General features: G+C 58.0%; 1 protein-coding gene across 17 annotated transcripts in view; it reads right to left on the bottom strand.

Moving 5' to 3' along the window:
• The window catches only part of TNS3 (tensin 3), a 214,607-nt gene that overhangs the window by 57,124 nt on the left and 144,258 nt on the right, over positions 1–13,225 (bottom strand). For all 17 annotated transcript variants that reach the window (XM_026501953.4, XM_026501970.4, XM_057304562.1 and 14 more), the window contains one exon: positions 7,158–8,411. In XM_026501953.4, the coding sequence (XP_026357738.2) occupies positions 7,158–8,411 (1,254 nt within the window). The remainder of the gene's footprint in view (positions 1–7,157; positions 8,412–13,225) is intronic.

The following is a 13,225-nucleotide window of genomic DNA, read 5'->3' as shown; positions in this document are numbered from 1 at the left end:
GACTCACGAGGTGGGGTCCCAGCCCCTCCTCTGTCAAGATAAAGCCCAGACCAGGCGTCACCACCCTGATCCCCGGCTTGGGACTCCCGTCCAGTTTCCAAATCCCACAACAGGGTTGGAAAGTCGGGTCATACCCGACTCACCTGCGGGCGGGTGGGCCGGCAGGCGGGGCTCTCCTGCCTCAGCGAGCAAGGGCGTCTGTCAGCCCTCCACGTGAGCGGGGTGCACGCCCAGGCAGAGCCACAAATACAGAACAGCAGTCCTCCAACTTGGCTGCACATTAGAATCGCATTAAAAGTCCTGGCACGCAGACCTCACCCCTCCCCCGTGAAGCCAGAACCCGCAAGAGTGCAGCCCAGAGCATTTTTTAATAACTTCCCGGTGGCCCCAATTCATGACCACGCTGAGCACAAAGGTGGGTCTCGAGCCCGGACTCCCATCGGGGTTCCACATGTGGGGGGGAGCGTTTAAAATAATTCCAATGCGCCGATCGCAGCCCAGGTCAACCCACGCGGGCCGTCTGGAGGAGGAAGCACGTTCCCAGGTGGCTGCTGTGTGCAGCCAAGGTGGCGAACTCCGGCCCTGAGGAGTTGATGGAAACCTCCGAGAACGTGACCTTTGTCTTCCACCTGAGCCACAAGAAGGCAAAGCCCTGAAGCTATTTATTTATCTTTATACAACCGCAGAAGAATGAAGGGCTGTGTCATAGAGGCATACACGGTGGTGCTGGAAACTCCCTTGCATTCCTAGGAGTGAAGACAAACAATGGCCAAAGACGGCCCTGTGGGTGTGGGAGGCCTCCCGAGTTCAGCTCATTCAACTAAACACGGGCACCTTCGCAAGACAGTGTGGGAGAGGTCGAAGGGCAGCGTGACAGTGAAAAGCCCACCTGCCCAGTTTAAATGTTTCCAGAATGGCTTGAGGAGCTTTATTCCTCCCTCAACTGCCCTGGGGATCGCCCGTCCCTCTCACCTGCAGGATATATTTGCAAAGAGCTGGGAGACGTTAGTTAGAAATTCCTAGCGCTGGCCAGCACTCAAGACCACAGCAGGAGCGGCCTGCAGCTGCAGAGACCTCTCCTTCTGGGTCCCTGCCCCCCCAACCCCATCCCAGTGCCAGGGGAGCCTGTGGGAATGGGCTGTCACGGGCACAATGAGGCCAGGGGGCCATGCAAGGCAAGCCTGTCTTTTGGATGGCAAAACTGCAAGTCCTTTTCACTGGGAACACTGAAGTGCTTGGGTAGGGTGCATTTCCTCCAAAAAGGCGCACTTAAAAGGGAAAGGCAATGTCCCCAAAGCTAGAAGGCTCTCTTTCCAACATGAGAAATGTCAGCAATCCTCCTTCCACGGTTTACTCAAAATCAGATATGACTTCAAGCAAAATGGAAGAAGCCACACAGCGACCAAAAGGCAAGATCGCTGCCCAACACCCTGAAAACAACGTCAGCAGAGCCTGGTACCCGGCCTCACGTCCCTTTTGCTTCTCTGACTTGACTTTTCCTTTGAATGATCGTTCCCCTCGTCTGCTCCTCAAACATATCATCTCTTAGCACCTGTAGCTTTTTTTTTTTTAATTTTATTATTTATTTGTCAGAGAGAGAGAGAGTGTGCACGATCAGGGGAAGGGGCAGAGGCAGAGGGAGAAACAGACTTCCCGCTGAGGATGCAGGACTCGATCCCAGGACCCTGGGATCAGGACCTGAGCCGAAGGCAGATGCTTCACTCACTGAGCCCCCCGTAGCGCTGACCCAGGACAGTTGCCAGAGCTGTCCACCTTCAGGATGACCCTCGGTGGACGGCGATGTGGGCAGGGGCCTCCACAGGCCCAGCTGGCTGATGGGCCAGGAGGAGAAATGAAGCGACTCCCAGGCCCGGGATGTCATGCTGGAGATGTCATGACCTCTCTGTCCTGACACAGAGGACCTTACCAGCCCTACCCAGGGGTTAAATAAATGACAGTTGTCCGTATGTCATGGTGCATGTGTCCGTTAGGGGATCACCAACTTGCTCTTAGCGCACCGACGGCAAAGCTTTGGGAAACAAGCCACCCACGCCAGAGGCCAGGGGGTCTCCAAAGCAAATTCTCAAACACTGGAGGGGGTGGTCCCTCAACCAGTTAAACACAAAAGGGCCATGTGGCCCAGCAGTTCCGCTCAAGAATTGAAAACATTCAGGGGGGCTCAGTCGGTGAACATCTGCCTTCGGCTCAGGTCATGATCCCGGGGTCCTGGGATCGAGTCCCGCATCCTCAGCGGGAAGTCTGCTTCCCCCTCTGCCTCTGCCGCTCCCCCTTGCTTGTGCTCTATCCCTCGCTCTCTCCTCTCTCTCAAATAAATAAAATCTTAAAAAAAAAAAAAAAGAACTGAAAACATTCAGACTAATACTTGCACACCGATGCTCACAGCAGCACGATTCCCAGCAGCCGAAGCACGAAGCGACACGGTATCCGCACCTGGAGGAATGATGTGCGTACTGTGTCCAACCGCCCCGCGGAATACGATTCAGCCTTAAACGGGAATGAAGGTCTAACACACACTACAACCTGGGTGAGTGTGGAAAAGCAGACGCTCAGTGAAAGAAATCAGACACACAGCGTACAATTCCATTTGGGTGCAACGCCCAGCATCGGCAAACCCAGCGGTGGAAGGCAGATTAGGGGCGGCCTGGGGCCGGGGCTGGGAGACAGGACTGGCCGCTAACGGGGTTCAGCTTGATTGCAATGCACGCTGCACAAGTCACTGAACTTGGGGCTTTAGAAAATCACCACGGATGTACTGTGTCCTCAGCACCCCAAAACGCAACAGGCACTTCCATTTCTCCTAATATCCAGGATGGGGCTGCTCTGGGTGTGGAAGCTGCGGCCGCCCCTCCCACACCTGCACAGGCCAGGCCAAACTGCCGGGCTCTTGCGGAGGCCCCCCTGCCTTGCAGACTTGCTCAGAGGCAGCCATCCTGGTGCTGACCTGACCTTCGGCTGCTGCACGTCTTTGGGTCTCTCTCGCGTGCAAAACAAGGGGTGCGGGGTAATGACGTCAGGCTGCTTTCTGAGCGCCCACATAGCCTCCTGTTCTCACACTAGATCCCTTTGGGGTTTAACACCTAACTTCAATGGATGGGCTTTCCAGGATCGATGATTCAAAGTTGCTACTTCTCAGGGCACCTGGGTGGCTCAGTCAGGGAACGGTCCGACTCTTGATCTCAGCTCAGGTCTTGATCTCAGGGTCGTGGGTTCAAGCCCCACCTTGGGCTCTGCACTGGGTGTGGAGCCTACTTAAAATAAAAGCTGCTCCTTCTCATTGCTCTGAATTCCCTTCAGTATAAACAAGTTCCCTGACTCGGTTAACGCGGTGGATGTCCACGTCTGTGGACGAACGTGAAGAATGCCAGCAGCAAGGTCCTGCAAACACAATGGGAGGCCCGCCACGATCCTGTCATTGTGGGCTGGGGCTGATGTAACACGAACAAAATATTTGGCAACGTGAAGTAAGGAGCCCTTGAGGGATGGGAAAAACAGAGCTGGCTTCCTGCCGTCCGCGGGTCATAAACTCACGGACTGAGTCGTCTCTTTTGCTACCTGGGTAACATCAGGCAAAGTCTCCCCACTCAAAGGATGTGACCCGAGAAACCTACCTAGGTGCCAGGCTGCACAGAGGGGCGCACAGCCAGGGCATCAGACCAGAGCGAGGGAGCCAGAGAGGCACAGAGGGAGCGAAACACCCCAACCCCCCCCTCACCCCCTTTCACGAGGTGAAAGCTTTCTGACAGGACACCTCTGGATGGACTCTCTCCTGTCTTATAGGCAGGGACAGGCTCCCTACACCGTCCTGTGATGAGCCCCTTGAATCCAGCAGAGCCACATGGGTCCTTGGAGAATCACCAACCTTTCTGCCAGCACCACACCCCACTACGGACAAACATCACTGTGTGCCAGGACACAAAGGGGCTTTCTGGCTGGTGGCAGAGCCAGAGTTTAGTGGAATAAGGGCTCAGCCATGGCATGCACAGTCAGACAGACAGAAGATCTGGTTACACGCCACAGGAGACGTAAAGATCATGTGTGACACAGATAAGCTCAAACATGATGCCTGGGACAGTACAAGCGCTCAGAGTGGCAGTACTTACCATCATTATTACCATCACCATCGACACCATTATCACACTAGTGGTCACCACCACCACCATCGTCACCATTGCCATTACCACCATCATCATTACCATCATCACTATCACCATCATCACCATCATTACCATCAGCCCCATCATTACCACCACCACCATCATCATCACCATCACCATCATCATCATTACCATCATCACCACCATCACCATCAACATCACCATTATCAGCACCACCATCACCACCATCACCAACACCATCACTACCACCATCATTACCATCATCACCATTGCCATCACCACCACCATCATTACCATCATCACTATCATCACTACCACCATCATTACCATCATCACCATTGCCATCACCACCACCATCATTACCATCATCATCACCATCATCACTACCATCACCACCATCAGCCCCACCATCATCACCATCAGCCCCACCATCATCACCATCAGCCCCACCATCATCATCACCATCACCATCATTATCCCTACCACCACCACTGTCACCATTACCACTAGCACCATCATTACCATCATCACCATCATCACCATCGCCATTATTACTACAGTGCTGGCATCAAGCAGACTTTCTCAGGAAATGCTCAGCTTTCATGTGCAATTTTCCTCTCAGAAGTAACCAGACCCACAGCGGGTGTGAAGCCACTCATGAGCTGTCAGGACATGCAGCAGGCCCCAGGAGGAGCTCCAGGGAACGCCATTCCCAACTTCCTACCACTAGGTAACTGGTGGTCTTTCTTATGATCATCCACATTCTACAAAGAGTGAAGACTTCTGCTCACCTCCAGACGCTGAGGTCCCTGAACCCAAGTATTTCCTACAGCGAGGATTGCACCTGAGATGTGAGGCAGGCCAGGCAGGGTCTCGCTGGAAGATACAGCACCTTGGAACCTGCCCACGCCTTTCCTGTCTGAGCAAGACTCAAGGTGGCTCTGGTCAGACGTGTGTCAATGGGGCCAAGCCTTAGGCACACAGACGCAGACATGATGCACATGTGGGGTGATGGCCGCCATGCTGGGCATGCCATGGCGCCTCTCAGACTTGCCAGCCCTTCCTGCTTGGCCACATGAGGCCCAGCTCAGCTCAGCAGCCCTGGCCTCCCCATCGAGGCTCGGGAACTGGAAGCTCTTCAAAGCACAGGTTTCAGGCATCCCCAAATCTGGAATGTTCCAGGACTCAAAACCAGTTGGTTAGCTACCCTGTTGGGACTTCCCCCACCACTCAGTGATTTTTTTTTTTTCTGTTGCTGGCTGATCCAGCCTTTTCCAACCGAGAAGTACAAATACTGATGTTTAAATTTTAAAATCAAATGGGTTCTGGGACACCTGGGGGCTCAGTCTGTTAAGCATCCGACTCTTGATGTCAGCTCAGGTCATGATCTCAGGGTCCTGGGATCGAGCCCTGCTTGGGGCTCCACTCAGCATGGAGTCTGCTTGAGATTCTCTCTCCCCCTCTGCCCCTCCCCCTGGATGCACACGCTTTCTCTCTCTCCCCCAGCTCGCAAATAAATAAATAAAATCTTAAAAAAAAAAAAATCAAATGGGTTCCAGTATTCTCTATACCTGCCAGGGAGGGAAGTTCCCTTTTGCCTCAGTGTGAAAGTCTGAGAGCTACAGACATGAGCCTTCTTTTGATGGGATTTCTATCAAGACAAGCTGTCCCAGAAGGACAGGCAAAGCTTCCTTGTGGGCTGTCGTGAGACTCCACACGGCCAAGCTCCTTCATGCCCGACGCTGTGCAAGTCTCAGGCAGGCCGCCCTTCTCCGCCGGGTGCTCAGGAAAGCAGGAGCCTCGCTCTGGAGCTGCACGGCACGCCCCACCCCTTCCCACCGCTGGGAGCCGCCCCCTTAGCATCGGCTCGGCTCCAGAAGGGGTCTGGAACAGGCCTCCTACCGGCAGCGGGCAGGCCGCTTGGGTGCAGACCGGGGACCCAATACTGCTCTACTGCATGTGACCCGCGTGACCTTCTTGGTCTCCTGACACCTCCGAACACTCAGCTCTAAGACGGGACTCTACCCCTGCAGCCAAGGAGCCTTAAGGAGATGAAAGGGGTCCAGAGAAGCCCCCCAGGGAACATTAATCCGTCCCTCAGTGTTACTGGCTCGGCATGACACACGGCATTCAGGGTCAGACACAGAAGGACAGGGAGGTGACAGTGGGCCTGCCTTGGGGACCCAGGGAGCCTGCTGACATTCCAATGCAGGAGAGCCTGGCCTCACATGGGCACCACGCTCACAGGCTTTAGGTGGCCTCTGGGTCCAGGCCCCGCCTAAGAGTGGACAGGTGTCCAGAACGCAGCCCCCTCAGCCTTCCCAGACATCCGGGGCACCCTGGCTTGGATTCCCGCAGGGCTCCACCTTCTGTGTGCGGAAGCACCTTCTCCACGTGGCCTTCACACACTGTTCCCTGCCCTGACCCCTCCCTCCATCCCAGCACCCTCTGCCTGCTGGCTGGCCCTCCAAGCCCACCTGGCCAGCTCTCGGGGGCCCCCCAGCTTTATGCCTCCCTGACACAGAGAGCGAGTCACAGACCCCATCCCAACATGGGTCCCCACATTCACGAAGGCAGACACATGGAGGTCACCACTTGTCCGTTACAGCCACCCCCGCCGGCCCTGGTCCCCACACCACACGTCCCAGGGACGAGAGCCCTGCAGACCTAGCCTCCTGAGTCAGCATGGCCCCACCGCAGCAGGGGTGCACCGAGGCCCCCACAGGGACTGTGCCCCTCTGTGCCAAGGCCCCGCTAGGCCCGGGTTCCCTCATCCCCACCATCCTTCCCCACTCCCAAGTCTTCCAGCCTCTGGGGCCTGCCGGAGCCATGAGCAGCCCCCCACTCCCTGCAAGGCCAGCTAGGTGCACAGCTGAGGACTTGTCCCACAAGGCTGTGCCCAGGGCCCCCCCATCGTGTCTGCTGCTCTCCCCTGGACCCAGGGACGAGCCCGGAGCTCCTCTGCTAGGCCCCGTCCTGTAAGACATAGACAAGCGTGCACCCCGTGGAAGGCCCACTCACCTTGCCGCCCGGAAGCCCTGACCGGGCCGTCTCCTACGTCCTGCAGGCCACTCGCCCGCAGCCCGCCTCCCACGCTGTCGGGGGGCATGGGGCCGTTGGCCTGGCTGCCCGGTGTGTTCATGTGGGTGGGGAGGGGCTCAAAAGTAGGGTCCAGCTCCAAGATGAGCCTGTTGAGCTGCTCAATGGACTGGTCGATGTCCAGGGTGGGTGAGCCTGGGGAGGGGTCCACGCTCGGCTCTGGTCCAGTCCCGTTCACGACTCTGACGTCTGGAAATCTGGGCTTGAATGCTTTGCCGGGAGGGGGCCGCTGTGCGTCGGGGAGATGGGGCCCGGGGCCCATGCCCTTCTGGAGGGCCACTCTGCTGCCCGTGCTGCGGGTGGGGGTGACCGGAACCCTGGGCTGGGCCTGTACCAGGCCGGAGCCGTCCTCGGGGCCGCGGCCAACGAGCCTGGCCTCGGCGTCTGGAGCGAAGCTGTACTGGTGGGCGGCCACCATCTGCTGCTGGCGCACCCAGGTCTGCGTGGAGTAGCCACTCTGTCCGTAGGCCTGCGTCTGGGCGGACACAGAGGGCCTCCGGAGCACCGGCTGCGGCTGCTTGGACTCTCGGAGCCCGAACACCCGCTCCCGCTCATACAGGGGGTCCACGCCGAGGCTCAGGTCGGGGGCAAGGCTGCCGTGGGCATCTTCCCCGGGGCTGCTGCCAAACCCCTCCGACAGGAGGGAGTTCTGGCTGCTCTGGTGGCAGGCAAAGGGGCCCAGGTGGGCCGACTGGTGTCCCTCCGAGGAGGACAGGGTCCCGATGCTGTCCACGCTGTGCAGGTCATGGCCGGGCATCTCGTCGTCCAGGATGTCCGTCTCCCGGTCCTTGAGTGTGGCGTCTCCGTTCACGTGCACCTGAGCAGGCACGACATGGCGTGTCCCGCTGTACTTGCTGGGACCATCGGTCATATCCTTGATGGGGCTTCCGGAATCTTCCAGTCCAAAGCCGCTGAGCAGCTGGTCCAGCTCAGCCTTCTCCTGGGGGCTCAGGCCCCGTCTGGGCCCCACGGCAAGGTGCTCCTCGGTCCTGTCGGTCCTGACGGAGGCGGTGGAGTGGCCAGAGTCGCTGCTGACGGACAGGGTGTGGTCCCCGTGGTCTGGGCTGCCGGCGGTGGGGACGGCCGGAGATCCCCCCGGGACGCTGGGATCTGAGGCGCTCTTCTTCCTCACCTTGGCGTAAAGACTGCCATCAACGGGGCCCTGTGTGTGCAGCACTGGGGGAGAAAACGGGAGATGGGCGGTAAGTCAAGGCTGGAAAAGGGAGCTTCAGGCTCTTGGGATGCATGTGTGCATCTTCCTGAACAAACGAACTCCCAACAGACAACTCACCATAACTGGGGACGAGTACCCTCTAGGACCCCAAAAATCTATCCACAACCCAGCAACACGAGCATCAGCAAAAGCAATTCAAATCGCCCAACAGCTTCGGCACCCAGGACCCTTTCTACCTTTCTGGGCAAAGAGAACCGTCAGTTAGAGAACCTTCTGGATTCTCCGCACTTTAGAGTCATCTTGCCCCAAGGGCTCAAAGTTAATTTCGTCAGCAGCCTGAATGCTGAGCACAGCTGAGCTCCTAAAGCCCCAGGAGTGAAGAAGTGGGACGTGGGAGACGGGCTGGGGCCCTGAATCTCACAGGGAGAGAGAGAGGCAGAAACCCATCGCCAAACTTCCCAACAGCACAGCATCCCTCCAACCAAGAAGGTCCGATGATGGCACAGCAGGACCCAGGACACGGGAAGCAGATCTTTGTGCTCTGGCCTCCGCCCGCCAGGACTGTCGGGAAACGCAAGCCAGGCCGTGAGTGGGGGAAGAGCGAACGCCTCTGCCACTATGATTAATTCCGGCCCTGGTCTCCACCTGCCGCCGGGCAGTCGGGAAGCGCCTGGGTCCCGGGGAAGCTTGTGTCAGCACCTCCTGTGTTTTCCCACAGTGACACGGCAGGCAGAACGCAATGAGGGGGCTGCCGAGGGCTGTGCCCACGCCCTTTGGGCACCTGGGAGCCACTGCGTGCCCGTGGCGACTGGGCCTCCAGGGGAACCTACCCTGGACTCAGGCTCCGGGCCCCGGTGTGCAGGGTGTGCGGGGACGGTCAGCAGCTCCCAGCGGTTTTGGAAATGCTGGGGTGATAAGATAGGACCGAGACCTGCGGGGTACCGGGGGCTCTTGTGTGGACAGCACGCGTGACCCCGGGCTTCCTTATTTCAGTTGTGCCCAGGAGAAGCAGGCCGAAGGCAGCGTGCAATCACATCGACCTGCATCTAAAGCAGAGCGGGGTCGGGGGAAGACCCACAAAATACTGTAAATACACCAAGTGCCCGGGACCGACACCCCGTGGTGGGAGCTCGAAGTCAGGGCAGGTGCTGCACTCAGACACGGGGTCATCAGGGTGACGGCACGGGAGACACTGGCCGCGTTCCTGAGCGCCTGCTGGAGGGCAGGCACCCGCCCCCTCCCATTATCACAGGAGAGCCTGTCTCGTGAACTAACTTGTCCTTCCTTTCTCAAACCTACTGGGCTAAAGCTCCACGAGAATCTGGAACTGGCCGAGGTCAGGCACCTGCTGGGAGGTAGAGGTGGGACCAGAACCCAGGCCCGTCGGACCCCGGGCTCCAAGGGAAAGGCGACTCTCTGTGAGCCACACCAGAGGATGCCACAGAGACCCCGAATTCCACGGCTCCCAAATGAGGGGCTTTACGGGCCTGAAAAAACAGGTGTTCAACTCAGCTTCTGTGGGAGACCCCCGATGCCAGGAGGTGTCTAACTCCGTAAGACCCACTGAGCACGCGCCTTCCCTCCATCGGCAGAGTGCAAGGCCAGGGGCGGCTCTCGTCCGGGGCTCTGCTCTGTGCGAATCACAGACGCCACCTTGATGGTGACAGAGGGGTCGCAGCAGTCTAGGCCGACGGGGGAGGGGCCGGAGCACAACCAGGCAGGCATCTGCGAATTCTAGACGCACATCTCTTGCCGCCACAACTGTGCGTCCGTGACCTCCACGTCCTGCTCCCCAAATCTCAATTAAATGCAGAGACATCATGACTTAAAAAAAAAAAAAAAAAAAAAGGAACTGGGCAAAAGAGCCCATGAATCGCTCTGAGTTAGAAGCACTTGGCCAGCCCCACAAGGAAGGGTCTGCATGGCGTGGTCAAGGGCAGGAAATCCCCTGGCCTGGGGGGGTCATGAGTACCGTGTCATCATTTTTATTAGCAGGAGCCACGTCAAGATAATAACAAACACGTTAAAGCAACGCGGTTGTCGTGGACCCAACAGCGGCTCTGTGCAAGGCCGGATCCGCAGCCCCCGGGGGTGCTCAGGGCCCTCCCACGGGCAGCGCAGGGATGGGAGGCAGACAAACGCCAGCACTGGCTCTCGCCTCAACTCCCCACCACACACACACATCACAGGCCACACATTCCATCTACGGGGAAAGAAGAGGCTCCGCGTCCATGAAGCCCCAAAACAGACCCGCCCAAACCTGCGGATCCCTTGGTGGGAGCTCGGATTTTCCCAAAGGCACGGGATGTGCCCACAGACACACCCACCTGGGATCTTGGGGAGGGGGAAACATCGGCCATGGGGCAAGGGAAGGGGAAGGGGCCTCTGGCCCCGATGGACCGCACCCCGTACTCTGAGCAAGGGTTTCCACTACTGTAAGAAGGAACCGGACTGGTTTTCAGCGGAGGAATGCGATGCCTGCGTTCCCGTTCTGCATTCATGCTCTGTGCCTTCAGCTCACATCGAGAGCTGCAGCCCCTGGTTCCTCATTTACGAAATGGAGTGATTATCCCCATCCTTTAGTGCAGTAAGAGGAAAGACAGAACACACATACAGGCGGCCAGCAGGCCATAATCACTGGGAAAATCTCTGTCCCTGGTGGATGGAGCCCGGCCCTCCCTCCGGGCCTCAATCCTGCCTCACCCTGCTGTTCCCAGACCACAGCAGTCACACACCTGCACCTGCCCCAGGGCCTTTGCTCCTGCTGTTCTTTGCCTCCCTTGCTCTCTGTCCTGGCTCAGCAGGGCTTTCCTGACCATCCTTTCCCTGGTGGGGGCGGGGGGGGGGTGCCGTCCGTGGCACACCTACAACCGCATAATTGCCGCTTTGCCCACGTGTTATGTACCATGTGCGCCCCCCACGAGAACACAGGCTCCAGGAGGGCTGGGGGTTTGGGTACCTGTGGTATCCCCCAAAATTAGGGAACAGACCCTGGTACCAAGTGGGCACTGAGTAACTAAGAGAGCCATTGTTCTAGCATGTTCTCATACAAGAAAGACTGGGGAGCTAGTCTGGAAAGTTCCTCTATCTTAGTGGGCCAAAGAACTGAAAACAACCAACCAGCCCAAAATGAACACACAGCAACACGGTGTGAAGGCAGAAGTGCCCGCAGCCCTGGGGCCCCCACTCTCCCAGGCAGCAGCGGCGCCCACCGCGAGCCTGGCCCGTGACAGCCGAGGCTCCTCACGCAGAAGTACCGGACGTCACCCACACCGAGGCTCCAACACGCCGAAGAACACACACGTGGTTAAGGTAGAGCTGGCCCAACGTGCCCAACAGCAGGCGGAGGGGCCGGACGCCCAAGGGTTGCCCAAATGTCTCCGGGCACTAGCACAGGTGTGCGACAATGCGGGGGCATGCAGTGGGTGCATAACAGTGGCACGGTGTCTTTGCCACTCCCGTCTCCCCCACTGTCCTGTCCTCCCTTGCTCAAACCTGCGCAGCTGAGGCTTTCTGGCAAGCAGTGTCTTCCCACCTGCGCGCCGTCTGCCCCTGGCGCAGCACGCGGGAAAGGACCAGCTCTCCCACACGGGGCTGCTGTTGTGTTTCCTGACCCTGGCGTGAACACGGCAGTCAGGGGTTCCCATAGCCGCCTGCTGAACCCTCCCCAGGAAACTAACAGGAGCCCCGTCCCAGCTCTGCAGAGCCCCAGGGGCTTTGCTCAATTGTTAGGGACACCCTTATCTGGTGATGGCAGAGGACCCTTGGGATGTGGCCGGGGTCTGGAAAAGAGAAGGGGAAAGTATTACTCCAGGGCCCCGGGGCAGCCCAGACTCCGGCTGTGGTCCCCGGTCCCCGGTGTGGCTGTGGTGGGTGTCTTGCTGCCGCCACCGACCCTGGGGCCAGGCGGGGCGCAGCCCCCTCGAGGGAAGCACACTCCCTTGGAACTTCTGCACCATCTCCAAACCCAGATGCTATGAAGTGGCCCCTGTGGGGTGGGTGTAGGGGCAAGGACAGAGAATTCTAGAAGGTACCACCCAGGGCATCCTCTTCCCCTGGCATCTTTTTGTATAAATGACTCATTTTAACTTTGTATTTCCAGCTCAAAGGGAGTTTGGCTCCATCCTCGTTCTGCCAACGAAGACCCTCGTTTCAGAAAGGGAGAGGCACCTGCCCAGTTCCTGCAGCTTTTCAACTGGGGACATGGTCGCCCCCTAGGCATTCCCACTCTGTGTCACCTTTCCCTTTCCACTGCCTCCACGCCTCCGGCCAGAACCCAGGGCTCCTTTCAAAAGCAGACCAGGGAGTAGCCTGGTAATGATTTCCCCGTAGCCGCAGCCCGGGCCTAGTTAAAAATCAAACGAACGTAAATACAGCTCTGATTAGGGCTTCATGACACAGCAGGACGGTTTATCATGTGGAAAAGAACAAGAAGGAAGAAAACACGGAATGGGCCTTCCTTCCTGCCTCCTGGCACAGCAGTGCGGGCAGGCTGCACACCCCGCCCCAGCCCTGCCCACCCCCACCTGACCTTGACAGGGGGCGTTCCCACCAGGAGCGAGACAGGCGCTCAGAAAGCATTTCAAAAAGAATGCAAGAAAATGGGGGAGACCAAAATATGTACAGAGACAGAAAAGAAAACACTCCTTCCCATCCTGGCTGAACACAGATTAAGCAACACCCACCTGTGCGCCCAGGTGTGTCAAAAATCAGCCAAAGGGACGGCTGAACCCCACTCCGCCTCCTCCCAGGCACCAGCCGCTCTGAAGCCAAGAAGGCATAGAAGTGACTTGTAATTGGTTCAGCTGTCCGCTGG

This window comes from Ursus arctos, unplaced genomic scaffold, assembly GCF_023065955.2.
Source record: "Ursus arctos isolate Adak ecotype North America unplaced genomic scaffold, UrsArc2.0 scaffold_3, whole genome shotgun sequence".
NCBI lineage: Eukaryota > Metazoa > Chordata > Mammalia > Carnivora > Ursidae > Ursus > Ursus arctos.
Note: the sequence above shows the minus strand (reverse complement) of the source record. Positions and strands in the feature narration are given on the sequence as shown.